At 46.0% G+C, this 25,156-nt stretch overlaps 1 protein-coding gene across 1 annotated transcript; it reads right to left on the bottom strand.

The window, feature by feature from the left end:
• Window positions 1-595: 595 nt before the first annotated feature.
• KLHL6 (kelch like family member 6) lies at window positions 596-22,400 on the bottom strand. The gene is made up of 7 exons (XM_056499113.1): window positions 22,056-22,400; window positions 16,976-17,141; window positions 11,106-11,555; window positions 9,199-9,436; window positions 5,721-5,923; window positions 4,589-4,802; window positions 596-1,554 (listed from the first exon to the last, which is right to left on the bottom strand). Exons 1-7 carry the CDS (start codon window positions 22,313-22,315, stop codon window positions 1,253-1,255), a joined length of 1,833 nt encoding a protein of 610 aa, XP_056355088.1. The 5' UTR covers window positions 22,316-22,400; the 3' UTR covers window positions 596-1,252.
• Between the last annotated feature and the right edge of the window lie 2,756 nt (window positions 22,401-25,156).

Raw genomic sequence — 25,156 nt, 5'->3', positions numbered from 1 at the left:
CCATCTGCCACATCACTGAGCACTCTGCCATCAGCGTGCTGAAATTCAGGAACACGGGGTTTCTTCTCAGCCTAACATGACAGCAATAATATTTTTAACACTGTCTAAGGCAAAAGGAGACATTATGGAGAGGGAGGGAAGGCTGGAAGGAGTCACTGCTCTCTGCTTGGAAAGCTGTGTTTTGCACTGTATTTTCTGTCTTGATTTAATAGTGAGTTGGCTCTTTCCAGCAACTAGGCAGGGGAGGAGGGACAGGAATGTGTTCCCAGTTTTCAGCCAAGAGTGTCCCAGGGCGTCCCGGGTGTGACCTCTTCAGTGTTTGTTTTTCTTTCCCTACAACTGACCCAGATGCTGGGACTTGAGACTTGGTGAACATTTGCCCCTTGTGCTCCAGCATGTGACAGTCTCAGGAGCCAGGCTGGGAGCAGCACCTGGAACTGTTTTTCTCTCCAGGAGACTGTTCTGGGAAAGCACAACCCGTGAGAAGGCTGGGAGAGCACTGCCACCCAGTGGGATGGAGGCAGGGATGGAGACCGGGCTCTGCTCTCTGCAGAGGAAAACAGGCACAACAGCCCTACAACAGAGAAAAGGAAACTACCTTTTGGTCTGTTTTATTTAGAAAACAGCCGCCGTGAATGTTCAGTGGAAACAAATCAGCATTGACTTACATTTGTAGCCTGTGCAGTCTCCTTGGGAATGACAGCAAGGTTTGCAAACTCAGATGGAATTTTTTTTTTTTTTTTTTTTTGGTCATGCAGAACTGAAAAACCAACAAAGTGTCTTCAAACAAACAAGTTGGCTCAAACTTAATCTAATGTGCCAAACACTGGGGGGTGGGGGGGAAAGCACAGCTTTGGAAGACAAAGCATTATGTTCCACCAAAGTTACAAATATTTAATTCCAAAAGCAACTTCTCTTTTTTTCACTGGTAGATATTGCAAATCCAACTTAACATAATAAATAGTTGACCAAACTCTGGGACCAGACTGAGCCACTTCAAGCACACTCCAGGGCAGATATAGCTGGGAAGCAAATTTCCCACCTACATTTCTTTGCCGTTGGCAGGAGTAAACTACAGCTTGTCCCTTTGTTTTTCTGTGGAGGGAAGGAATTAAGATAATTTAAGGATATAATGTACAGAGGAAATACAAAGCCTGTATCCAATATCCCCCAGAGGCCCCGGGGCGCTGTCTCCATCCATCCTGAAGCTCAAGCCCATCCTCAGCGCAGTCCGTGCCAGGAGGCTCCTTTGTCACACAGAAACTGCCCCGGGCACAATCTTCCGGACGGGCGTGTAGGATTTCCTGAGGGTAACGCTGCCGTGGTGAGACACCCCCCGAGGCAGGACACACTCCTCCGTCAGCTTCTGGGTTTCGGGGTCCCAGCAGAGCACTGTCGCAATGACTTCGTTCCTCTCATCCCGGCCGCCGGTGATGAACAGCTTGTTGTTGCAAGGAGAGATGCCGCAGCTGGCTCTCTCGTGGCTGAACTGAGTCACCAGGCACCAGGTGTCCTCCTGGGGGCTGTAGGAGTACAGCGCTTTCATCGCCCCGCCTGCCAAGCAAATGGATATTGGTTTGCACCGGCCATTCCTGGAAGGGGTTTTGATTAAACCGACCACTTCAGCAAGGCTCTGTTCCTGACGTTCCTAAGAAGGGTTTCTGACCCAAAGCCAAGAAAAAAACAAGGTCACAGGATACTTTATTGTTTCGAAAGCCTGATCTGCAGAATGCCACTTATTATTCATAAGGCTGTGGAATTTAGGGCCAGAACAAACTGCTGTGATCCCTCAGTGTGCACCTAGCAGCAGATCTTATCCATACCTGCTGCTCCAGCTAAGGATATAGCTTCAGAAAATACTATTTTGTTTAAAAGAGCAGGACCAGCTGTGGTAAAGCATCACTGTTAGGAATGGGTGCAGGATTTTTCCACTCACTCCTCCAACTTCATTGTCTATCTGTCCATCAAACCTTCTTCCTGGAGCTGGCTGCTTTCAAAAATCCTTCCTTGTTTAGACTGAATCAATAATCTTTCTATGGTATTGTTAAACAAAGAGTGACCTTCAGTTTCTCTGTTTCCCAAAACTGAAGTTATTGATTAAACTTTTAGTGCACCTTTTCAAACTTGCAGTGCCCTTTTCTCTTGAAAAAATGGTCAATACCTCAATTCTCAAGAAAGGCTATGAAAATATATTCCCTCCTGAGACTGCCAACAGCTAAATGGTTATTATTCTGAAATTTGCAGACACTGAATGTGTCTTCTGTAGTAGCTGTACAGAATGACAATTGTTAGGCTTGGAAGAGATCTGAGGAGATTATCCAGTCCAAGGCTGGGTCACCTGGAGCAGGTTACACTGGGATGCATCCAGGTGGCTTTGCAATGTCTCCAGAGAGGGAGACTCCACAACCTCACTGGGCAGCTGTTCCAGTGCTCTGCCACCCTCAACATAAAGAAATCCTTCATCAGGCAAAGGGGGAACTTCTTATGTTGTAGTTATGGTTAGAGTAGTAGTCATGGAAAGAGTCTGGCACTGTCCTTCTGGACAGGGTGGGGGAAACCTTGAAGCCATGGTCTTATTGATAAGGTGCAACAATGCCTGGGACTCTCCCTGCTGGCAAAGTGAACATTTATCTGTGCTACTTATAATGCATGCTGAGTTTGACAATACTAGTGCAGTACCTGAGGGGTGATCAAGTCATTCAGAGGTGACTTAATTGGAACAGACTGAGAACAGACATTGTTAGTTGTAGTGATTCACCTGGCAGTTGGTAATTCATCACTCTGGGTAATTTAATTGCTTTGGATGCAGTAACCAAATGCTCTTTTGTGTTTACACTTCAGATGGGGCTGATTTCTATCCAGTTGGAATAGATTTGATTCTCAGATAGATAAAGAAGATATTTATTAGTGGATGGTGCTGGCTGGAAGATGCTGAGTGAATGTGACTGGAGTATCATGTCCATTCTATCAGGAGTTATATCAGCTAGCCCATAAGTCATGTGCCTTCTCTCTTGTCATCCTGTACAAACAGGCTGAGGTCAACTCCACTGCTGAGGACAAGCATGAGGTATTTATGTTCACAGAAGGGGTGTGTGTATATGTATATGTGCACACACAAGCAGATTATAAATCTCCCTCCACAGCACCACTAATTATTTGGTGAATACCCCAGCTCTATGCCAGCTATCAGCACCATATTGATTACACTGCAAGTGAGAAATTCCCTCCACCAAGGCTGAGAGAGGGAGGGGAAACTTTCCAGAGCTCCTGTTTTCGAAACAACTGTTCTTCTTTTCTTTTGGTTTTCCTGGTAAAATCTGGAGATGTGTGCAGGCTCCCTCCTCCCCCATAGCTCAGATCACCACCATCAAACTCTTGTTCTTTCATTTTTTCTTCCAGTTCTGGTGAATTACTGAATTAACCCCAAGTGCAATCTAGTGAAGAGCTCTGGATCTTGAATTAACCCCAAGTGCAATCTAGTGAAGAGCTCTGTGTCTTTGGGTCTCAGTGGCTGTGCTCCTCTGACCTGCTCCAGTTCTCTTACCCCTGCATAAACCCTGTATGCAGCGGGCTGTGTAATGCCCGTGGAGAGGGGAGGACACATGATGTAGCCATGAGATCACACCTGTGCCACTATGAACACATCTTTGGATGGCTTTAAGCTGTCTCTGGGCTAGCTCCACCTTTCCAAGACAGCTCCCATGCTAGCAGGGGTTTTGACTTGGTGACCTTTCCCTGCTGTTTGTGAAGGTGCTGGACTCCCACCCCTCACTAAGCTCAGTGGAAGAGCCCCCTGACCATCTGATCACACTCTGTGGAGGTGTGGGTTAAACTGACACAGAAGCACAGGGACCAGCCCTGCTGGGGGCAGACAAGGAGAGCCACAGGACCTTCACTTACTGTGCTGTGTTGATATGGCCAGCAATGTGTGTTCTATCACCATCTGTTGGAGCCAGGTACATATTATCTGCTAATGGGCCATCTTTAAACCAGCTGGGCAATCATCTTTATCTTTCCCACAACCCATCCTCCCTCCAGGAAGATATCATCTGCTGCTGGCCCATTGAGTCCCAGTGCATGACTGATAAAATTACATCATCCCACTGGGAGATGCTCCAGCCAGGGGAGCAGCCAAGCCTTTCCTACCCAGATAAAAACTGAGATTTTGGACATCAAGGTACCTTCTTTCCACTGGACTCCAGAGGAAAGCCAGACCTTTCCACATCATCCCTGGAGCTTCAGAGGAAACTGCACCTTCTCCAGGAGCACTGCTCCAGCTGAACCACATCTGCCACTGCAGGAGGATGCAGCCACCATTGAATGGGACTGTGCCAACACCCTGACTGACTGACGGGTGTTGTCAGCTTGGATTCTGACTCTGGCAGGGCTGGGATTGTTCTTTGTAATACTGTATTTCTATTTTAATTTTCCTAGTAAAGAACTGTTATTCCTAATTCCCATATCTTTGCCTGAGAGCCCCTTAATTTCAAAATTATAATAATTTAGAGGGAGCATTTACATTCTCCATTTCAAAGAGAAGCTCCTGCCTTTACTGTCAGACACCTGTGCTCCAAACCAGGGCACTTACCCACCACATAGATGTGGTCCCTGAAGCTGGCAGCGTTGATGCACTTGGCCTCCACGGGCATGGGGGCCCTGAGGCTCCACGAGTTGATGGCAGGGTCGTAGCACTGAGTCTTGTCCGTGGCCAGCTTCCCGTTGGGGCCCCCCCCAATCACGTAGAGCCTCTTCTTGTAGCTGGCTGCTGCAAAGGAGCTCACATTGACCAGCAGGGGAGCAGCCTGGGCACCAAAAGGAATCATTAGTAACCAGTGAAGCAGTCAGACTGATGCCTCTGGGGAGGGAGCCTGAAGAATTTTAAGTCAGGCATCTCTTTTTAAGCAGGGTTCAGAAGATGATGTTTCTAAGGATAAAGGAGAAGTATGTTTCAGCTTTTTTTAAGACTGCTAAAACCCTTAATAAAAATAAGCTCTGTTCAAATGCTGAAATTAAAATTATTTTATCAATAATTCAAAAGCTAGGAAATTTCAGAAGTGCCAAAAATCTCCTTTACATACTTACATACATTGCAAAAAAGCACAAGAGGTTTGTTCATACTGATCTTTCTACTTGCAGCTGTGACTGGTAGAGTCATCCACACTGCTTTGTATAATCTAGAGACAATGGGTTGTATCTGCTGTTATGATGCCTAATCTCATTACTGTCATGGATTAATTGGTTGTCTAATTCTCTTCTCCCATTGCTTGAAGTACAATGAGTAGAACTGGAGTGGGGGGATATTCTGTTTACTTTCAAATCTGTACTTTCAACTTAAATGCATAACCATATATAATGTACAGCTTGACAGACACATTTCATATATATATAAAATGTGTCAGAGCAGCAATTTTCAGCCTGTGCTCTGGCTTGTGTATACTATATTCTTACTGCTTGATTTATGGACTACTAGCTTTAAAAGCCAACTAAAAAAAAGGGAAGTTGGGGATTAGATGTCTCACAGGAAATTATTGGCTGGCAATCTGGGGATTTTTGCCTTCTAAAGGATATGCATTTCTATAGAAACTAAAATTATTTAGGCTTTTTAAAGACCAGAGACACTTAAAAGAATTATGCAAGATCACTTTTATGAATCCAAGCCCTAAGATTTTCTGATTAAAATGTTCCAAATGATTAAAATGTTACCTGATGCAGCCTCTTACCTCTGACCAGCAGTTATGAAAGGGATCATATGCCTCCATGCTGTTGATCCTCTGCATGCCATCAAACCCCCCAATGACATAGACTTTGCCACCCAACACTGCCATTTTGTGTCTCCAGCGCCCAATATTGAGATACTCAATCTGTATCCATTTGTTGATGGAGGCATTGTATTTCCAGACATCATGCTTTGTTTCTTTGCCACCTGTAGTGAACATGACATACATGAATATGACAGCACAGCTTGTATTTACTTAAAAGCTCCAATATGGTTAAATTTGTTTTCTCTCACAATGGAAAGTAAATCATTATTACTGATTGTTAACTGGTCCTGTTACAACAGAAGAAAATGTCTGCATTTAATTTACTTAATAGTGAAGGAAACAGAGCCATTTCTACAGCCAAATATTCAGTGAAGATAAATCACTGTTCCTCACTTTAGCAGACCACAGCTACTTTCATTTCAATACTGAGTGCACAACCAACCACACAGCAGGGTGACATGCAGGAGATTGTGGTGCAGCACCAGGGCTCTGCAGAACTGCTCCAAAGGGACAAATAGACAAATATGATTTAATAAGGTAGTGGAGGATGCTGCAGCTGGTAGTGCCAAATCCCTTGAAGACATTCTTGCACTGGAGAGCTGCCAGGTTGCGCAGGGCAGATCCAGCCAGCCCTGTGGTTTGCATCACAAAGCAAAAGACCTGAATGAACTCCTACCAATACTCCTGCACCACTTGGAAGTTTCACTGTTCAACCCTGGGACCATATGGCTGGGATTTCATTTTTGTGCCTCTCCTTCTGGTCTCTTTCTCTACAGAGTTGAATATGCTTTGTATTTACAGCTTGAAGATCAAAACTGGACCCTGCAGACTCATTCTAGAGCTGACCTGCAAGTGGATCTTTGCTTGTGCTAAAGCAGAGAGCAGTGTTTTAAACAAGAGCTGTTGTTTACCTACAGTTTCTGGTGTAACTGTAATACAAAGGGATCTAGTTAAGCCTGAAACCACATTTACAGACTGAGTAGCTTATTCTGTCATCTGCAACCTGATTAAACATTTGCTTCACTGGTGAATACACTGAAAAGAGAATTCATATTCCATTGAGAAAGTGTCTGCCTTCATTGGTATTCTGTACTGCAGACAGATCACTGCTAACTGATGGAGCCTATCTCTGGGCCAAATAGCAGATTGAATGGGAGATAATTAGCATGCTAGAAAGAGTCGTTTGTAATGCTTTTGTCCCAGTATTTTTCACATGTATGTGCTGAATTTTATTTGCACTCAAATAGCTGAAGTGGCCAAAGAGCCTGAATGCAGCATTCATGGCCACAATGGGGCTGAGAGACTGCAGGTGTTCCCTTCCTCTCCCTTGAAAGTTCCCTTTGACATGAGCTTCTGCTTTCCCCCACAGCCTGAAACTCATGTAGCAGCTTGAGCTGGACCCGTGAGTGAATTTTCTGCACATCAGGGGACAGGAAGAGATTTTTGAGAGGATTGTAGGTTTATTTTGATTCCATTTTTCCTCTGGACAACAATTCTTTCTAATTTAAGATAAATTGTACCTAAATTAGTAAAAGCATCAGAATGCTGAATGATAACTCATGTAATTTTCAGTTATACTACAAATGTAGTGTTTCAGGTCATCCAGTCAAAACATTCAAACTGTTTTGGGGAAATCATTATCATAATAGGCATAATCTTGTGCAAAGGACTTTCCTATTTTTCAGATGCTAAAGGAGCAGGGAAGGCTCCAGACTGTACCAAGAGATGGAGGGAAATGAGCACATGGGAGATCAAGTTAGGAAAAATGAAAGTCAAGTTAAAAAAGAAGCAAATTACAAGAGCTAAAGAAAGAAAACAAAAGTAGAAAGACATGCAGGAGGAAGCAGCTGTTTAATCAGGATTAAGACACTAATAATTGGTTTAGCTGAGAAAAAAATACTAATGGCTTCAGTCCACTCAGACTTTTATTTGTGTGCAAAGGGCAAAAAGGTGAAAGGCAAAGAGGGAATGGAAAGAGGGACTCAGAGATATGAAAGTGAGAAGAAAATGAAGAAAGAGAAGCTGTGAAAACAGAAGCAAAGCCAGCTTAGACTCACCACAGCAGGGAATGTGTTAGCCTGGCCTGGAGGTAGCCTGGATAGAACATAAAATATAAGTGGAAAGGGACATTGGAAAAGACCTCAGGAATACAAGAATGCAAAAAGCCTTGAAAAAGAGGAAAGGGTAACAAATTGAAGGCAAATGAAAAAAAGACCTCTCAAGTCAAGAGTGTGAAGGTGAGGGGAATATTCCCTAGTGAGAATATTTGACTTAGGTTCCTCTCTGCAGCTACCTTTTAACAGAGGGACTAATGCCAGAAACTCTTTATGGTGCACTGAAAGGAAAAACTTTCTTTATTTCTAGTTATGGGAAGAGAAATCTAATTCTGATCTGAAAAGCTTTAATAGCTGTTAAATTGGAATGAAGTATTAAAAATATGTGGATTCCCAAAAGAAAGAATGCAATGGAAGATATTTGAATAAAGGCAGAGGACACTATTCACACTTTGGCCTACTCTCCTCCTTTCTACTCTTCTGTTTTAATAGAATTTGGTGACCAGTTTTGCAGAAAGGAAGTGTTTTACCTTGCTATGAAGGCCCTGCTCTGTATCATGGTCTGTAATGCCACAGTGATGAAAAGCTGGCTGTCACTTTTCCTCTGGAAGCAGAACAAGATCATCACACTTGCTTTTTTGACAGGCCATCAAAAGCAGCTGTCAAACTGGCTAACAAGCTTGATTTTAACATTTTGATTGTCAGAGTAAAACCTCTGTAGCTCTGGGATCAAACCCCTGTGGAGCTCAGCTGCATTTGTGTGGGAAGTTAAATACATCTCCTGAAGCTCTTGGGATGGTGAGCAGCACATGAGTTGTTCAGACCCACACTGGGTGTCTGGACCATGGGATTTCATCTGGCTTTGACAGTTTACACTGCCAAGTTAGTAACTCTGGGTGGGCAGTTCTAGAGCCCTCTGTGATGGCAGATTTCAGGGGAGAGCCAAACATCAGTGACAGCTCCCTGCAGGTTCTTGACTGACTTTTGCAGAATGACTCAGATTCTGGCAGGATTTTGCTAATGCATGTGGAGCTTCAAATGGACTTGTCATGAGAAGATGCTGAAGCAATTTGTCATTTTATGTTTGGTAAAACTGTTCCCAAGAGCCCTTCTGTGGTCACTGTTTTTAGGGTGTTGCACACATGTACTCATGCATATAGATTAACACTGTTTAAAAAGGAATCCTGTGCTCAAATCAGAGCTAGACAGTGTCCTCACACATCTAGTGCTCTCTGGAGCATGTCCAAAATGAAAGCATTAAAATAGCTGTAGTGCTTCATTTTTCTAAAGCTGTCTCAAGCATGGCCTTGATAGAAGCTGGAAAGAATTGTGAGAATCCTTTGCTCCCCTCTTGCACTCCCAATCAATGTCCTGATCCTTACCTGATATGTAGACTTCATTTTTCAGAGTAATGCATGCAAACTCCACCCATTTCTTATTCTCATTCTCCATCTCCTGCTCTGTGATTGGTAATTTTGCTACTTCCAGACGGCTTCGCCTCAAAGGATCCAGGCAAGTCACTTCTGCTACAAACTTCTCATCTTTTGTGCAGCCCCCTATGATCATAAACACCTCAGACTGGAACTCGTGCATCCTGGGCTTGGTCCTTTCTGTAATGATCTAAATGCAAGTGAGACAGAGTGAGAACACAGGGCACTTACACCTCCAATGACAGAAAGGCCAGGTGACCTTTGCTTTGATTACCTGGTGTTCAAATCACAGCAGGCTTACATCAACTGAACCAATCAGCCAACACTTTCTAAGTTGAAAGCCTGAAAAGCATCCTAGAAGCATTCAGTAGAGGTTGCTGTATCCTTCTTTCAGCAGGATTTTTCCAACTCTGGAAACTCTTAGTTATATTTGCCTACCTACAAGGATCCTTTCAGATCCTTTTAGGAATGCAGGATGGCACCAAGAGCTGTGCAGGTGAGCAGTAGTCACAAGGCTGGGTGCCTATCAGGTAGCTGTAAAGGACAGGTTTTATTTGGGCTGACAGACTGAGAGCAAGGTAGGGGGCCCCAAGGCTTGTGTATGCCTTGGGGAGCTTGGAGAGAGCAAGACTGCAGTCAGTGCTAGCAGAAAATAAGTGCTCTCATTATTTGTCCTGAAGAGATATGTCAGTGCCAGAACAGTAACAGCTCTCAACTGTGGATGCGTTATTTTTATTTGTTTCTTTGTGTATAAGCTCTTATTTCAATCCAAAGTTAGAAGATTTACTTAAAGCCAGCACCAAGCTGAAATGTGGTTAGCTGTAATTTACTGCTTGTTGGCTCAGTTTATTGACCAGGTCTTTGTTTCAGGGACATTGGAAAAGGTCATGTTCAAGGTAGGTGTTCACCAGGAGCAAAGAATGCAAGGGATGCTTGGAAACTTGTGTTCTGCTTGGAGGAAATGCTTGCAAACAAAACCCACAGGTTAAATGCTATGTCAGGAGGCAACTTGCTTAAAGTTTTGCTTCTCTTTCTGTTTTTAACATGTTTCTGTAAATTGGTATCATTTATCCATTATTAAAAGATATTATCTACACAGACATGACTGTGACACAGGTGACACATCCACAGCACCCTCCTGCTGCCCTCTGACTGAGCAGGGACACGTTTCCTCACACACTCATGTACCTTGCTCCCGTTGTGAAATCTGACCTCTTGCTTGCTCTCCCCTCTCCCCCATATTTTGGCCAAGGAGATGTGACTGATACCTAACTTTCCACAGCCTGCACTGAGCAGGCAGGATAGGACTCGATGTTGGGTTTAATCTGTCTCTTTGGGTGCAGGGACCTCTGCAAATGGCAGATGGGCAGCCCTCTCCTCTGGAAAGGGACTGTCTTCTTCATGGGAGGAAGAATATTTCCTTCATGAAACATTTCCCCCCATAAGTAACAGGGAAGATGTTATATATTCACATATGAAAGACCCCTTACAGATTGTGGCACTGTTTGGTGGGAAAATTATTTCTCTTTTCTTAGGCTTAAAGTAATATCTGAGAGGGTGAGGTGTTGGGGCTAACACCATTTGCCTTTTTACTGGGGAAGCTGCCTGGGGTCTTCATTTAGCAAGAGTGTGTATGAAGGGTCAAGCCCAGATGTTCATAAACAGGAAGCTGTGCACTTTGTTTTAAAACAACCCACCAACAGCTTCTGAACTCTCTAAGACAGCAGGATAAATTCTGAGGCCCATTTTGACTTTTCAGTAGCACCAGTTAGTGGAAATTCAGTGTGGCTACCTTTTTCTGCTCCTTCAAATCCTGAGACATTTACAAAGAGTGGCTAATGCCTCCCTGACTCGCTCACCTCATTGCCTGACAGATGGTACATTCTCGCTTCTTGGAGCAAAGGAAAGACATCTGGACACTGCCTAATGAGTTTGTCAGCTTCAACAGTCTCTACAAAATACCAAGGGTCCAGGAGGGGCAGGCGGACGTTCTGCAGCACGTGTGGCATGAGGGAAAGCCGCTCTGACTCCTTGTAGCGCACCCAGCTCATGACAGTTTCGAACACCTGCGCCTCCTCCGTGACACAGAGCTCATCGCTCTTGAGCGTGCTGCACAGGATGTCTGCCGGCAGCTCCAGGAACTCCTCGTAGCTCAGCACCTGGGTGAAGTTCTGGATGATGTAGTTCTGCACTTGCTGTTTGAGGCTGTGCAGGGAGTGGGCATCAGCCAGCCGCAGGATGCCAACGCAGTTCTCGGGCTGGAGCGCCTCGGTGAGGAAACTGGCACAGGCGTCCACCATGCGCAGGAACTGCGGGCACAGAAACCTTGGGTGAGCACGGCAGGGCTGTGTGACTGTGTCAGGAGAGCTGTGGAGCACCCAGCCATGCCCACTGCAGCAAAGAGCTGGGGGAGACAAGAGTTACATCACCTGAGCACAGGCATCGCCCAAGATCTGCAGTCTGAAATGAGAATTTCTGCCTCCCAGTGTTCTTACTCCCTCTGCTCCTTTCCCCTGTTGCAGGATGCAGAAGACCTGTGACAGTCATGATTTTATTTGTTTCCTAAAAGGGTTTCCTACTATTCCCTTTTCCTCCATGAGGTCTTGGAGTTGCAAAGCACAGATAAGGACCCCAGGCATCCAATTTGCTCCCCTGCTTCAACCTGCATGTCAGCCCAGACCAACCAGAGCAGAGTCTGCTTTTAGGGTGAAGGCAGCTCCACTGTCTGCATCCAAACTCCAAATGTATCTGTGGCCTTGTGAGAGTGGTGGGAAATGAGCAGTGAGGTGTGGGAGGTTTGGAGCAGCATGCTGCCCCAGAAGGAATGGCTGGCAGTCCCAGGCTGCTCCCAGGGTGAGTGGCAGCAAGAGATTGGCCATCAGCAATTCTTTTGAGCTTCCTGACAGACAGGGCTTTCCTGTTGGGGGAGAGGCCTTCAGAGGGTCTTAGTGACCTTTGTCATCACCATTGGCTGAAAAAAATATTGATATGTATTTTACACAGAGTCTCCTCAATCAGAGAACTGGCTGTGTTTGCATTCAGTAAGGCATCACAACTACTCTCATAAATTTCCTAGGCAAAATAACCCCACCTGAGAGTCCCAAATGCACCTGAATCAATAATCTTTCTATGGGTTTGTTGGGCCACAGGTGTCTGTGAGGTATTTTTAAAAATGGTGATCTGAGCTAGATTGCTGATGATTATTCAGGAATTGAGAACTAGTTTTGGGTAGAACTGAGCAGTTACAGTGCTTCACCCCAATGGATTTTCTGTCACCTCTGAGCAGTGCAATAAGGATGGGTCAGAGCTAATGCTGTGCATTTCCATCTGTGCTTTTTTGGGTCCTTTTCCATCCAGTGTCAGCAAGCAAACCGTTTTAACTCCTGTTTTCTCACTGGGGAAAGTTGCACAACAGTAATTGAGGGGCAAAGAGGAAGCAAAACATTTTTGAACACTGTAGTACATAGATTTGTTTCAGTAATCAGGGTAGAATCTTCCAGACCCGTCGGTGTCGTGTTGACATATTTAGACTGTTTATCAGAGCTGAGTGATCACAGAGGCTGTGTGCAGACTGCCTGGTTCCTGTTTTACATTTAGATGTGGTCAAAAGTTTAGGGAAATGCAACTGACTGATGAACAAGACTATGTGAGGTCTCAGAAGGTGTTGCTGCCATTGTGATAAAAATATGTCAGTGGCTCACGGTGGCACCAGGGCACAGCTCAGTGACCCCTCAGCACCTGCCACATTCACCTTGCCTGCTTCAGGGCTAGCACAAGGTCACTTGAACTCACCAGGGCATTTCCTTCAGGATCTGAAAGGGCTTTGCCACCAGGTAGGCTTCAGACCTGAGGCAGGTTAAGCATCAGCCTTATTAAGCTTATTAAGCATAAGTAATGAGACACAAAAAAAACAAAGCTGGGATTGGCCAAGGTCATTCATCGAGTCATCTGTGTGTCTGGGAATAGACCCCAAAATATCATTCTCACCAGCCAGCAGCAAACCTCTGTAGAGTTCTCTAATTATTTATAGGTGGCTTGTTAAGAGTGATACTGAGGAGGTGACAGCAGAGGTTTCTCAAGGCAGTGCACGCTGCTCTCAGGGCCAGCAGGCCCCCCTCCCTCCCTGCATGGCTGTTTGTGGCCAGCAGAATGCAGAACTGTGAGGTGTGGGTGTGAGAAATGGCCCTGCTGAGGGCTGCACCACAGAGGCTGGGAGAGAATCGAGGCAGGACTTTCCCTGCTCCTGCTCCTCGTCTCTGGCTGCACTGTCTCCACACCACTGCCTTCACTCAGACACTAAATTCCCCCCAAAACTCCCCCAAAACTTGCTGGGCATAAGTCAGTCAGTCCCAGGAGAGCAGGTGGTGACTCAAGAGAGCATCAGAGGGAAGACACCCCTGAGTATTTGCTTAACCTGCTCTGATTTTTCTGGCAGAGCTCTGAATTTTCTGCTTGTCCACTGTGGGTATCCCTCCTAGTGCCACCCCAGGCACTTTAAAAGCCTTTTTCCCTGAGAACAGTTTCTTCAGTAATTAGTCCTTCTCCTAACAGCCATTTGAATCCAGGTTCTCCCTTGCTAGAGACATCCCAAGTGCTTATTTGGCCTCCAGCTGGCCTTCACTCTGAATAGTAAAATTTATTCTCCCCATGTAAGTCCTGGTTGTCCCAGCTTTGAATCAATGGTGGAGTGTAAGCAGTGCCAGCAGCCCTGCCTCTGGCTGGAGCCCCCAGGAAGGGAAGGGGATGGACTGAAAGGTCTCTCATTCACAACCCCTCTCTGTGTGCAGCACTCTCGGGCTGGATCCTGCAGCCTGCTGTGGCTGCAGGGACAGCACATCCTGGCTCAGCAGTGACACCTGCACCCCGAGGAGCACAGCTGAGGGCACAGCCCCTCCAGGGCTGCTCCCCGGGGACTGGGGCTCTCTGAACCTTCTCCCAGTGGGAGCTGCCCTGAAGGCATTGTTAGCAATGGTCCCCCTTGTCAGGCATGGCTGCAGCTGCCACCCTGGCTCCTGCCTGCTCCACGGGCTCAGGGTGCCTGTCAGGCATTGGGGACGGATTTCCCTTAGAGTCTGTTCACGTGAAGTGGGTTAACTCAGGGATGGGGGGTGCTTTGGGGTCAGTCAGGCCATCAGGCTGGTGGTGCTTCAGCACAGGGCAGAGTAGCCACGCCCTGCTGAGAGAGGGCAGCTCAGGGCATCCTCCTCTGTCCCCACTGCACGTGGCACTGCCATGGCAGTGGGTGTCACACCCTGTGGCATTGCCATGGCAGTGGGTGTCACACCCTGTGGCACTGCCATGGCAGTGGGTATCACAGTCTGTGGCACTGCCATGGCAGTGGGTGTCACACCCTGTGGCATTGCCATGGCAGTGGGTATCACAGTCTGTGGTACTGCCATGGCAGTGGGTGTCACACCCTGTGGCATTGCCATGGCAGTGGGTATCACACTCTCTGGCACTGCCATGGCAGTGGGTATCAGAACCTTGCTGACAGCAGTTTTTTCCCATCTGCTCAGAAGCCTGCTGCCCTCTCGTTCCTCAGCCAAGCCCTGCTGGGCAATGGGTAATGCAGAGGTTCCTGGAGGGGCAGGGGCAGTGTGGGCAGGTGTGGAGGTTGTTGCTGAGCTCTGGTGGGGGAGGCAGGCTCCCTGCCATGCCCCGGGCAGCAGCTGGGTCCCAGAGCTGTAAGGATGAGCACACTGCAGGCAGTGTGGGCGGCAGAGGCTGCTGGGCGGGATCCAGGGTGGGCACCAACCTTGCAAGTGCAGTGGCTGGGCAGCCACCGGCCCAGACAGAGGAGGTGACTACTGAACTCATGTTGCAACTGTGCTTTAGGTGGAAAAAATTTGTCTGGGTCACTTGAGGGTGAGGCTTAGCTGTTCAGCAGCTCCCTGTTCCAAACCCTTCACCTGCTTCCCCCACGGTGGCAGGGACGCCTGTTCTCTCCAAACTGCCCTCCACCTCCTCCTGCTCTCAGTTTTGACTGCATTTGGTCAAAACTTACTAGAAGGGAGTAAAAGAAGGCATTAATTATGTAAAACTTTTTCAAAAACAGTTTCTAGAGAAAAATAGATAATTCACATTGGAATATCTATACTGCAATATCTAGAGCAGTGCAAGGTATTTCTTCTTTGATTCTTTGCCAAGTCTGCAAGGTTAAAAAGACACACTGCCACAAGTTATTGCTGGTCGGATAAAAAGATTCTAATTTGAGTTTGGATTTCTCTAATGAAATGTCACTAATTTGAAAGAATTTATCAAATAAAATTGTTGCAATAAACTGCAGAAAGAAATTTTTCAGATGTCAATATATCCAAATGAAACATTTGACTCTTTTAACTCTGTTCTTCAGCATAAATAGCACTGACAAGCTGGCAGAACTCTAGCTCTGTCAGCTTGATATAGTAGATTATTAAAGATTTAGTAGTTATTAAATCTTTTTTGCAAAAAACACATTTTCAGCCCAAACTCTCACATTTATAATGTGAGGCTTTAAAGCCTTATAAAACTTGATAGTATCCAAGATAATCACCATTTTTAGCTGAACATTCCTGGAGTTCTAGGTTTATCTAATTGTTTCTAGTTTTCTCTTCTTACTTATGGTACCCTCACAATTTTATCATTATTCTAGCAGAGTTTGATGGCTTTCTTAAAGCACCAGCCTTGGGCATGAAATTTAATCTTAATGAAAAATAGGGAAAATACACGAAGAAATATAAGTTTATCTTTTTGGTAGTTCTGGGAGGGGAAAAAAAAAAAATCTGAGGAATAATCCTAAGGAAAAAAGGTTCAAAAGAAAACAGAAAAGACAGAAAAGTGTCTTGAAAAGGAACCAAATGCTACTAGTTGGTAGTGTTGGTGTGTTGAAAATGTCAGTGAGTTACTGCACTGCATGCTCAGGTGATATTAAAGTTACCTTTGTGAAACTTTTCCTAATATCCAGTCTAAATCTCGCTTGGTACAAGCTCCCCTTGAGCCTCCTTTTCTTCAGACTGAGCCCTCCCAGCTCCCTCAGCCCCTCCTCACAGAATGTGTGCTCTAGAGAGCAGAATTCCACAACTCCAGAGCAAAATTTCCATGTTAGATCCAAGAATCTGAATTCCTTCATGAACCAGGATGATCTCGGGGTCGGGTGTTTCTTGCCCTCCTTAATGAGAGGACTGGACACACACACACATTGGCACTTGCAGCTTGTGTTGGTCACAATTTGTCAGCAATTTGCAGCGTGGTACCAGACTCTGCAATTTGGTAAACCTCACAGGTGATTTACAGGACATGTGAATACCTCGTGGACCAAAGGCTGAGTAACACTGCCCAGCTCCAGCCTCCAGTCCCAGGTTATGACTAAAGCCCCTTGCATCATGAGTTCTGCAAAGGAGGATGCTAGCTTTGGCTGGCAAGCCTCCATCTCAAGGCTGGGGAGATGGAGAGGATGCCCACTGACCCTTCTCACTGCCCTTCACAGGCTGACCTGAATTTTGGGGAGCACTGCCAGACAGACAGCACAAGGGAGAAGCTCTTGGGGGCACAGTCTGGCTCTTTTTCTGTTTGCATGGCACCCAGCACAGCAAAATTCCAGTGCATGGCTGCCACTGCCATTTTTTACCTTAGTGTAAGTAAATACGAAGCAAAATGCTTCCAGAACCCATGAAATCAGAGAAGTTTGCAGTATGCTAACTAGGGTAAGGCATTGTGTTGCCAGGGCAGTGACACTTTGAGTTTTCTGTACCTGAAAGAGGCTGGCAGCTTCCAAGACTTTCTGTACATTTTGCTTTGTGATGAGCATCTTGCTGGTGTAGGTGTAGTCCAAGAGTATATTCATGGTTTCTGCATCAACTCCTTTTAGTATGATCTTCTCCTCATATTTCTCTCTTAAATCATTGCAGAACATGGCCCTGGAAAGAAAGACATTTATCTTTTACTACATTCCAATCAAGATGAGGCATTCTGAAAACATTGGGCTATTTAGATTTCAACACAGAATCCTCTGATTGCTTCACATTTTATGCAGTTACTCCTGACAAAAAGAATCAAGGAGATATCTTTTTGCTGCCTTCCTACCTCTCTACTGATGAGTTTGATAAATCATACACACATGATGGATTCCTCTGAGCTGTTCTCTACAGCAGAGAGAGGCAGCTGTGACCTTGCCTGAGTGGGACAGGTCCCCATGTCTGGACTGGTGCTGTGCAGAAGTGATGCTTCCCAGCAGAGATTTGACCACATTAATACCACTGGTGGGCCAGGGGAGGATGAATGGCTTATGGATTTTCTTCTAATTAAGATTCTGGCTTTTCCTCTGCTAAATTGTGGGATTGCAGAGTTGGTAGCTCTTGGCTAGAGAAGCAATTGAATTTGCATGAATTGGAACTACTGTTAGACAGAAAGTGCAATGATTTCACACATGTAGATAGCAACTTTTCTTTGGTGGATTATACTGCATTTGAAAGGTGACCACCAGACATACCTTTGGCACTAGGCAGATATTTCATGTGGAGTATAAATCAGAAATTCTCTAATGTTTAAATCTATTTTGCATTGTGACTGCTGCAAGACAAACACACACATCTTCCTCTGCATTTTCAATTCATAGATTTAAGTATTTCTTCCAATACTTTTTGCTTTTACTTAGGATTTTGATCAGCCCCTTTTTGTTCACTGCATTCAGAGAATGAGATGTCACATCATTTGGAATCTGTCTCAACAGATCAGAATTACATGAGTCCACTTGTTACTGCACTGGTGAAAAACATGTGCAGATCTAAAGTGTAATTATAAGTGCTCTTTATCCTGCATTCCAAGCCCTTCTTTATTAGTCATATACAATGTTGACAGGACAATGCAACCTGGGAAATGGCTAGAGGTCCCAAGTCTTAGGCCATGCTTTTCATGTAAAAGAAGTGCCTGAATTAAGCTGTGTGATTGACACATCTTACTGGAACCAAGATGTAAACAGATTTTATTGCAGAGCAGCTAGGCACGATGAATGGCAAATGGATGGAAGATACTAGCTGCTACTTGCTCTAAGAACTACCTGTTCCTTACCTCAGCAGAAATTTTATAGCAAGGTCTTAGTTACCTCAGTGTGCAAAACTGCCTCTGGATGGAGAGGCCTAACTCTTGAGCAGGAAATTTGGGTGGAGAAGTTACTTGTCAGAAAAGTCGTTCAGCCAAAATTCTCATTTTTCCTTTCACTCGTCTCAGCTCATTAGAGGTTTTAGCTTTACTGCCCTGCCTCATGGTCCAGCTCCTGCTACTACTGAAATCAGAATATTTCAAAGGTCTTTAGACAAATGCTCCTTAACTTTGGTGACCACGAGACTGGGATCCATTTAGCTTCTGTCCCTCTGGCACTGCCAGGTGATGTAAGGGGATGTGTGGGCAGTGGCCATCTGCAAAGAGCAGCCCTCAGCTCCTGCTTCTCCCTGGGAGTGGGCATCAGCAGGGAGAGGGAGGTTGGCACGGGACAGACAGACAGACAGACAGACAGACAGCTGTCAGCCGTGCGGGATTGGCGGGTGCCGGACGCTCGTCTGAGTGAGAAACAGCCCCATGGAGGTGCAGCTGGTGTCTGCTCCTCTTCCTCTCACCTCTGAAGCTGGTGACTCCAGGCTCACATCAAACCATCCCTGTCGGGTGTGAGTCTCACTCCCATGCCCAGATGAGTGTTTGGTGGGGTCAGTCACTGATACCCAGGGTTACACCTGAGCAGGGCTGCCCAGAAACCAGACTGGCATCAAACCATCCCTGTCAGGTGTGAGCCTCACTCCATCCCTCAGAGCAGTGTTTGGTGGGGTCAGTCACTGATACCCAGGGTTACACCTGTGCAGAGCTGCCCAGAAACCAGGCTCACATCAAACCATCCCTGTCGGGTGTGAGCCTCACTCCATCCCTCAGAGCAGTGTTTGGTGGGGTCAGTCACAGACAGGGTTACACCTGTGCAGGGCTGCTCAGAAGCTCAGCATCCTGCTGGTGGCTTTGGACAGGGGTCTGGTCACAGTGCTTTGGCCTGTCTGTCTCCTGATCTTTGTAATTGGTTTAGAGCTGCCATCCCCTCCCAGTTTCATAGGGTGAGGATTGATGTAACTGTGAGCTGCAGAAATCACACATCTAGGGCACGGTGCTCTCCCCCCAGCTGTCTGCTCTAGGTCATGGCAGGGCTGAACTGGGAATGCTGCACAGGAGAGCTGACTGCTGTGGCCCTCCTTCTGCTCAAATGGAGTGGTTCTTATTCCCAGCCTCTGTGCTGGCAGAGGGAGCGCCTGGCACCACTCAGGCTGATCAGGCTGAGCTTGTCTCCTAGGGACTGAAACACTGCCTCTGAATCTTTGTGAACTTACCTTCAGGAGGCTCTAAGTCCTCCAGGTGTGGCTGCTAATTCCATTGTATGTTTCCCTGGTTCTTGTCCTTGTTTAATTCTAAACTGCACCTTTGAACCAACATGTATTTTAAGAAATGCACATCTGAAGTGAGGGTTCAGTGCCAAATTTAGATACCCAAAAATGGCTAATTTTAGAAAAAAAATCCAATTTTTTTTCTAATTTAAAATTAGAGAAATCTCAATAAAACAAATGAGGAGTTCAAGTTTGTGAAGCGCTTTTTAAGCATCCTCCCACACCGGAATGTTTGTGCTTGGAATTATGACCCTGATTTCAAAAACCATGCTGGAGCTTGAGAATGCTCTGGCAGGAGATTCTCCCAGCCCCATTCTCCCACTGCTCTTGGGCAGTACAGGATTAAAGAACTACTGTTCCACCTTAGTCAGTGTATTTCTCTTCTCTACTTTGTCACCATCATGGAGGTAAATGGAGAGTTAATGTTTTTATATCTACAGGTGCAGGATGTCACAAGAATTATTCTATCTACTCTCTGGAGTAGGTAGGTGATGAAGGTGCTGAGGAAGGACTAGAAGTGATTAGCTTTGTTTAACTGTGCTCCAGTCAGCTGCTGTGGGTTGTCTGCACTGTGGCACCCGATGTTCAGGAAGGAGATTGTGTAACTTGCAGGGGAATGAAGCCCATGAGCCACTGGGTGCCTTTGCTTTGCTCCTGTGCATGGCTGTTAGAGGTCCTGGAATAGCATGGAAAGTACTCAAAGGAATAGTGTGATTCAAGAATTCCTTCTCTCTCTGGGGCCATGCAGCTTCTAGTGAATTATGGCAAGATGAATGAAGCCTCCTTGTGAGCAGCAGAACCAGTGAAGCTCAGTTCCTGCAGACTTGTGTCCTCCTTTCCCTCCTCACAGTAACCTCAGCCTCCCCTTCCTGAGCCCTCCATTCTCCCTCACTATTCCTCTCACACACTTCAGGTGCCTCCAGGAGCCCAGCAGGGCAGGGCAGTGGTGTGGGCACTGTGTGCAGAGCACCAAGGTTGCCAGCCCAGCATCTCTCCTCTCCCAGCTGCAGATTTCCATTAAACTCACGGCAACTTCAGGTCTGAGATTTCCATCCTGTGCCAAATGTGATTGAAACCAACCCAAAGAGTCATGACAAAAGGCACGGGCAGACAGGCTGACAGAGAGGTGTAAGAAATCTCAACTCTGTGGGAAGCCAGCCAAACAGAAGCACCCAGAGGGGCAGACCCTGCACACGTGTGTGAGATGATCTCCAGCCAGGTATCCCCCTCCCTCCAAGACACAGGCTCAGGAAAAGCTCAGTGGAAAGCTGGCCAACAGCTGTTGTCATAAAATTATCTTGCCTGGTTTTGACTGGGAAATCCTTCTGGTTGCAGCACCTTTACTTATAGTGAAATTGGAATTTTTTGTCAAAGTGTCATTATGATAAGTTTGATTTTAATTTGTGCATCTGCTGTCCATTATGCACACAATGCTGGTAAGAAATATTGGAGCATCTCTGCTTTTAGCTGTATATTTTCCATATGCAATAAATACAGTCTCTCTCTAGAAATAATACCTGTCTCCAAACATTCACAGACACAATCTCTGCTCTAGATTAGAAAAGCAGAACTGTTTGTGCAGGCACGACCAGCAAAGCTTACTGGACTCCATTAAAATTAGCTTTCTGCTCATGACACAAGTGGTCACAGGTTCTTTTTTCTCGTGTTTCCTCTGTAGCTGTTCAGTCATCTGATCACTTCAGCAGTAAAAGAAAGAAAGAAAAAAATCCCAGCCATGCAAATGTGGTTGTCTAAATGATGTTGTCTAAATGATAATGGAAAATCTGTGCTAAAACTGATACCAAGTTCCTCTGTGTGTCTAAAATTCGTTCATGTTGGCCAGTAGTGTCATATAGAATATCTATTGTACTGAAAGAATGAAAAATTCAAGTGGACCAGAAGGAGATGAATGACAAAATTGCTTTCAAGGAGATATTTCCCATTGCAACCGATTTCTAGTAACCCTAGATGGAAAATTCCTTCTCTTTCCTCCTCAACAATTTAATGCAATATATATATTTTACCCTAGAATGGCAATAGGAAAAATTAGCATGTTCCAGAAACCCACTCCTATTTCAATAAATATAGCCTGCTATCTGAATGTATATTCCTCTTTGCCCAGGTCCCAAAGAGACAAGTGGCTAAAGATACTTGGTTCAAACACCCTTTTCTCATGCACTTGACTGCCAATATTCTGTCTTCCTTTGGACTTTTTCATGCTTGTATTAGAACTCCTGCAAAGACACAACTTGGCACCTGCCTTATTTAAGTCTCCAACTCCAAAAAACAAGCTGAAGGATGTAAGGAATTAGGGGCTCACTGCAGATTGGCAGAATTAACTCCCAGTTTGCACTCCTTGACCTACAGCTCAAGCCTGAGAATCAAAATATTGTTTCTGTATGTTACAAAGCTTACCTGAAATAATTGCTTGCTGCAGCAAGGACCACTCTGTGACAGGAGAACTCCCTGCTGCCCACGCACAGGATGACATCCGTCAGGGAATTCTCCAGCCGAAGGTTCTCCAGGCCATTCTGGAGCACCAGAGACAGACCCGTGTCGTCAAACCTCACCTTCTCACCGCTCGAGACCTCCACCAGCTCCCCCATTTTGGTGGAACACTCATGGTTCAGAGCCATCTCGGGCTCCTCAGAGCTGTTCTCCAGCGTGTCCCCCATGGTGTGGCCAGCCCTGCCTCATTCAGCTGGTGCTTGCTCTAAAAAGGGCTCCTCAGCTTTGGGCAAATCACACGGCAGAAGTTGGGCGGATTTCCTGTCCAGGGGTTTCTGCTTATCTCTAGCTGTCACACACACATAACAGGAAGCCTTGCACTTTCTCATCCTGTTAACACAAACAAAGGGTGGGTTTTTTTCAGTGATTTTCAGGCAGTATCAACGTGTTTAGAAAGGCCTTAAGATGCCTCTGGATGTGAGAAGATTACAAGTGACAGGGTCAGCCTGCTTCCCACCCTCGAGTCAGCCCCTCACTGTTATCTGCTGGTTGTATTGATAGGTGCACCACATGCCTATCAAGTGCTCCTGGTGGACTGGCTTGCTAAGGGACAAAGTGTTATATTTTGTATTTCTTTTTCCAGGTATGTGGTTATTAGTAATTGAGCTGCTTTGGGGTTTGGTTTTGTTTCTAGTAATACTCTTGCATATTCAGAGTGCCCTCCAAGTGGGTGTCTCTGTCCCTCATGACTTGTGAGCTGGCAACCATTGCATGGCTTTTCTATAAGGCTCAATGGGCACAACTCTCTCAAGGACATGGAGCAGTATCAAAGATCTCACAGCTGATGGTCTCCAGGCTCCACTGCTGGGCACAGGGATGTGGTCCATGCAGCCAGGGCCCTGCCATCAGCTCTGACTAGCAGGGAAAGCTCAGGGAGAGAGCCTGGGGAGCAGTGTACCCATGCTCACCATCATCATCCTCACTGATGGGCACAGCTTGAGGCACAGCTGCATCTGACCTGTCCCCAAGACAGACATGGCCAGTGGTGGGACCAAGGCTGCACATCTGGCAGTGGGGACACTGCAGGGCAGCTCAGGGCTGGACCTCCAGCACGACAGGAGCACCAGGGCTCAGTGCTGAAGGTTTCCCTTTTGCCTAAGGATGGACCAGATCTACTTGGACATCACCTGGATGGGAATGTGATCCAAGCTGAGTTAATAAGCAACACAGCCCTCTGAGAGTAACAGAGCAAATCCCTGGCTTGCTTAGGAAACTCTCACACTGGGAAGTAGAAAAGCAGACCTCTATCTCCCCCTGAGAGGAATGTAGGGCCAATCCTCACCTTGGTAGCTTGAGTGCTAACCAACCTTGCCTTTGTGATAATTACTTCTAGGAATCCTTGTTTGGCCAATCCACAGGTTCTTACTGCGCTTTTGATTTCCTCTTTTGTCTCCAGCTGGTACAGCTGAGCTCACAGTGTTATGGGAAACTTGTCTTCCCCCTCTTCTAGAAGGAGGTGAAAGCAGGATCTGAGAGAAACAGATTGGAAGATGAAGAGGAAGGAAAGCAAAAAATATCCTTCCTGCTTTCCTCTACCTCCTTGTAATTGGGCTTTCTTCATTTTGTGTAGTCTGTGCAGCCCTTTGGATTTTTCATTTCCCAGCTGATTTAAATGTTTTCCTGCTGCCTTTTGTGCTAAATTTTGCTAATGAATGCTTCCTTTTCTAAAGCCAGTCCCTTCCTTCCCAAACACTCCAGTAGGAATACAATGAGAAAATTAAGGAAACCTTTCAAAAGTACTAGGTGTGCTTTAAAAATCACAATACTTTAACCCTATCTTGGGCCAGGTTCTCCTTGTTTATCACCACCACTTCTGACCTTTGGGAATTCATCTTATCAGGCTCTGACGGTGAGACGCTTCACATTGTGCTTATCTCCAAGCAAAAGCTGAGACTCCACAGCAATCACTCGATTCCAGTTGCTGAAGCTTTAAGCAAAGCAGCAATAATTGTGAAATTGAAGTAAGCCAGTGCTGGCTGTGAGTGCTGGGAGCGGAAGCCCTGCAGTAACTGGGTCGGTGGCTGGCTGTGGTATTGTCAGGAACTGCACTGCAGGAAGGACCTCAGCAGCTCAAGGAGCTATTAGCAGCAGTAATCATTATCCAGTCTGTCTCTTTCTGTGCCATTGCTAACCCATATGCTGTATTTTTAACCCCTAAACATGTTTTTTTTTCCTTGACAAGCACCTCCCCTCCTTTCTTCTTGCTGCTTGCCCACTCCCTCACCAGCAGGACCAGGGAGAGCAATGAGAGGACAAAAGATGGAAAACATGGGTTGAGATAAAGACAGTTTAATAGGCAGAGCAAAAGCCACACACAGGCAAAGCAAGGGCTCAATTCACTGCTTCCCATGGGCAGGTTCAGCACCTCCAGCTCAGGAGAGCAGGGCCCATCACACATGATGGCTACTTGGGAAGACAAACCCCATCAAGCATCCTCCCTTCCTCCTTCTTCCCCCACATTACATACTGAGCATGATGTCACACAGTCTGGAATATCCCTTTCAACAGCTGGGGTCCCTGTCCTGGCTGTGTCTCCTCTCAACTCCCCATGCACTCCCAGCCTTCCCACTGGTGGGGCAGGACAAAAAGCAGAACAGGTCTTGGCTCTGTGTGAGGCCTGCTCAGCAATGACAAAAACACCTCTGTATCATCAACACTGTGTCCCCACAAATCCAAACTAAAGCCCCACGCGAGCCACTGTGATGAAAATCAACCCTACCCCAGACAGAACAAAGACATTCCACCTGTACTCCACATCATCACATCATGCTCAGGTCCCACACTACTCAGTACAGCCCCATTAACCACCACCCCACCTCCCACCCTTGGATATAACACACATGTCCTTCCCTTAGTCTATGGACTGCCCTTGCAAAATGTCCACAAATGTCCACAACATGTTCACAAACATCCACAAAATGTCCTTTGAGTTAATTTAATTCATGGCTTCAGGCTCCATCTGTTCTGGTGGTTCCTTGGCACAGGAAAGGTGCTGTGCAAGGTGGAGC

This window comes from Oenanthe melanoleuca, chromosome 9, assembly GCF_029582105.1.
Source record: "Oenanthe melanoleuca isolate GR-GAL-2019-014 chromosome 9, OMel1.0, whole genome shotgun sequence".
Lineage (NCBI taxonomy): Eukaryota > Metazoa > Chordata > Aves > Passeriformes > Muscicapidae > Oenanthe > Oenanthe melanoleuca.
The sequence above is the reverse complement of the archived record's forward strand: the minus strand, read 5'-3'. Positions and strand labels throughout refer to the sequence as shown.

Bases quoted from the DNA above. Each gene is read 5' to 3' on its own strand.
- KLHL6 (XM_056499113.1), bottom strand. From the start codon at position 22,315: ATGGGGGACACGCTGGAGAACAGCTCTGAGGAGCCCGAGATGGCTCTG. The intron at 11,556-16,975 runs GTACAGAAAACT...CTGTGCCCGCAG, and splicing joins AAGCTGCCAGCCTCTTTCAG to TTCCTGCGCATGGTGGACGC. The intron at 4,803-5,720 runs GTAAGAGGCTGC...TTTGGTGCCCAG, and splicing joins TTCATAACTGCTGGTCAGAG to GCTGCTCCCCTGCTGGTCAA.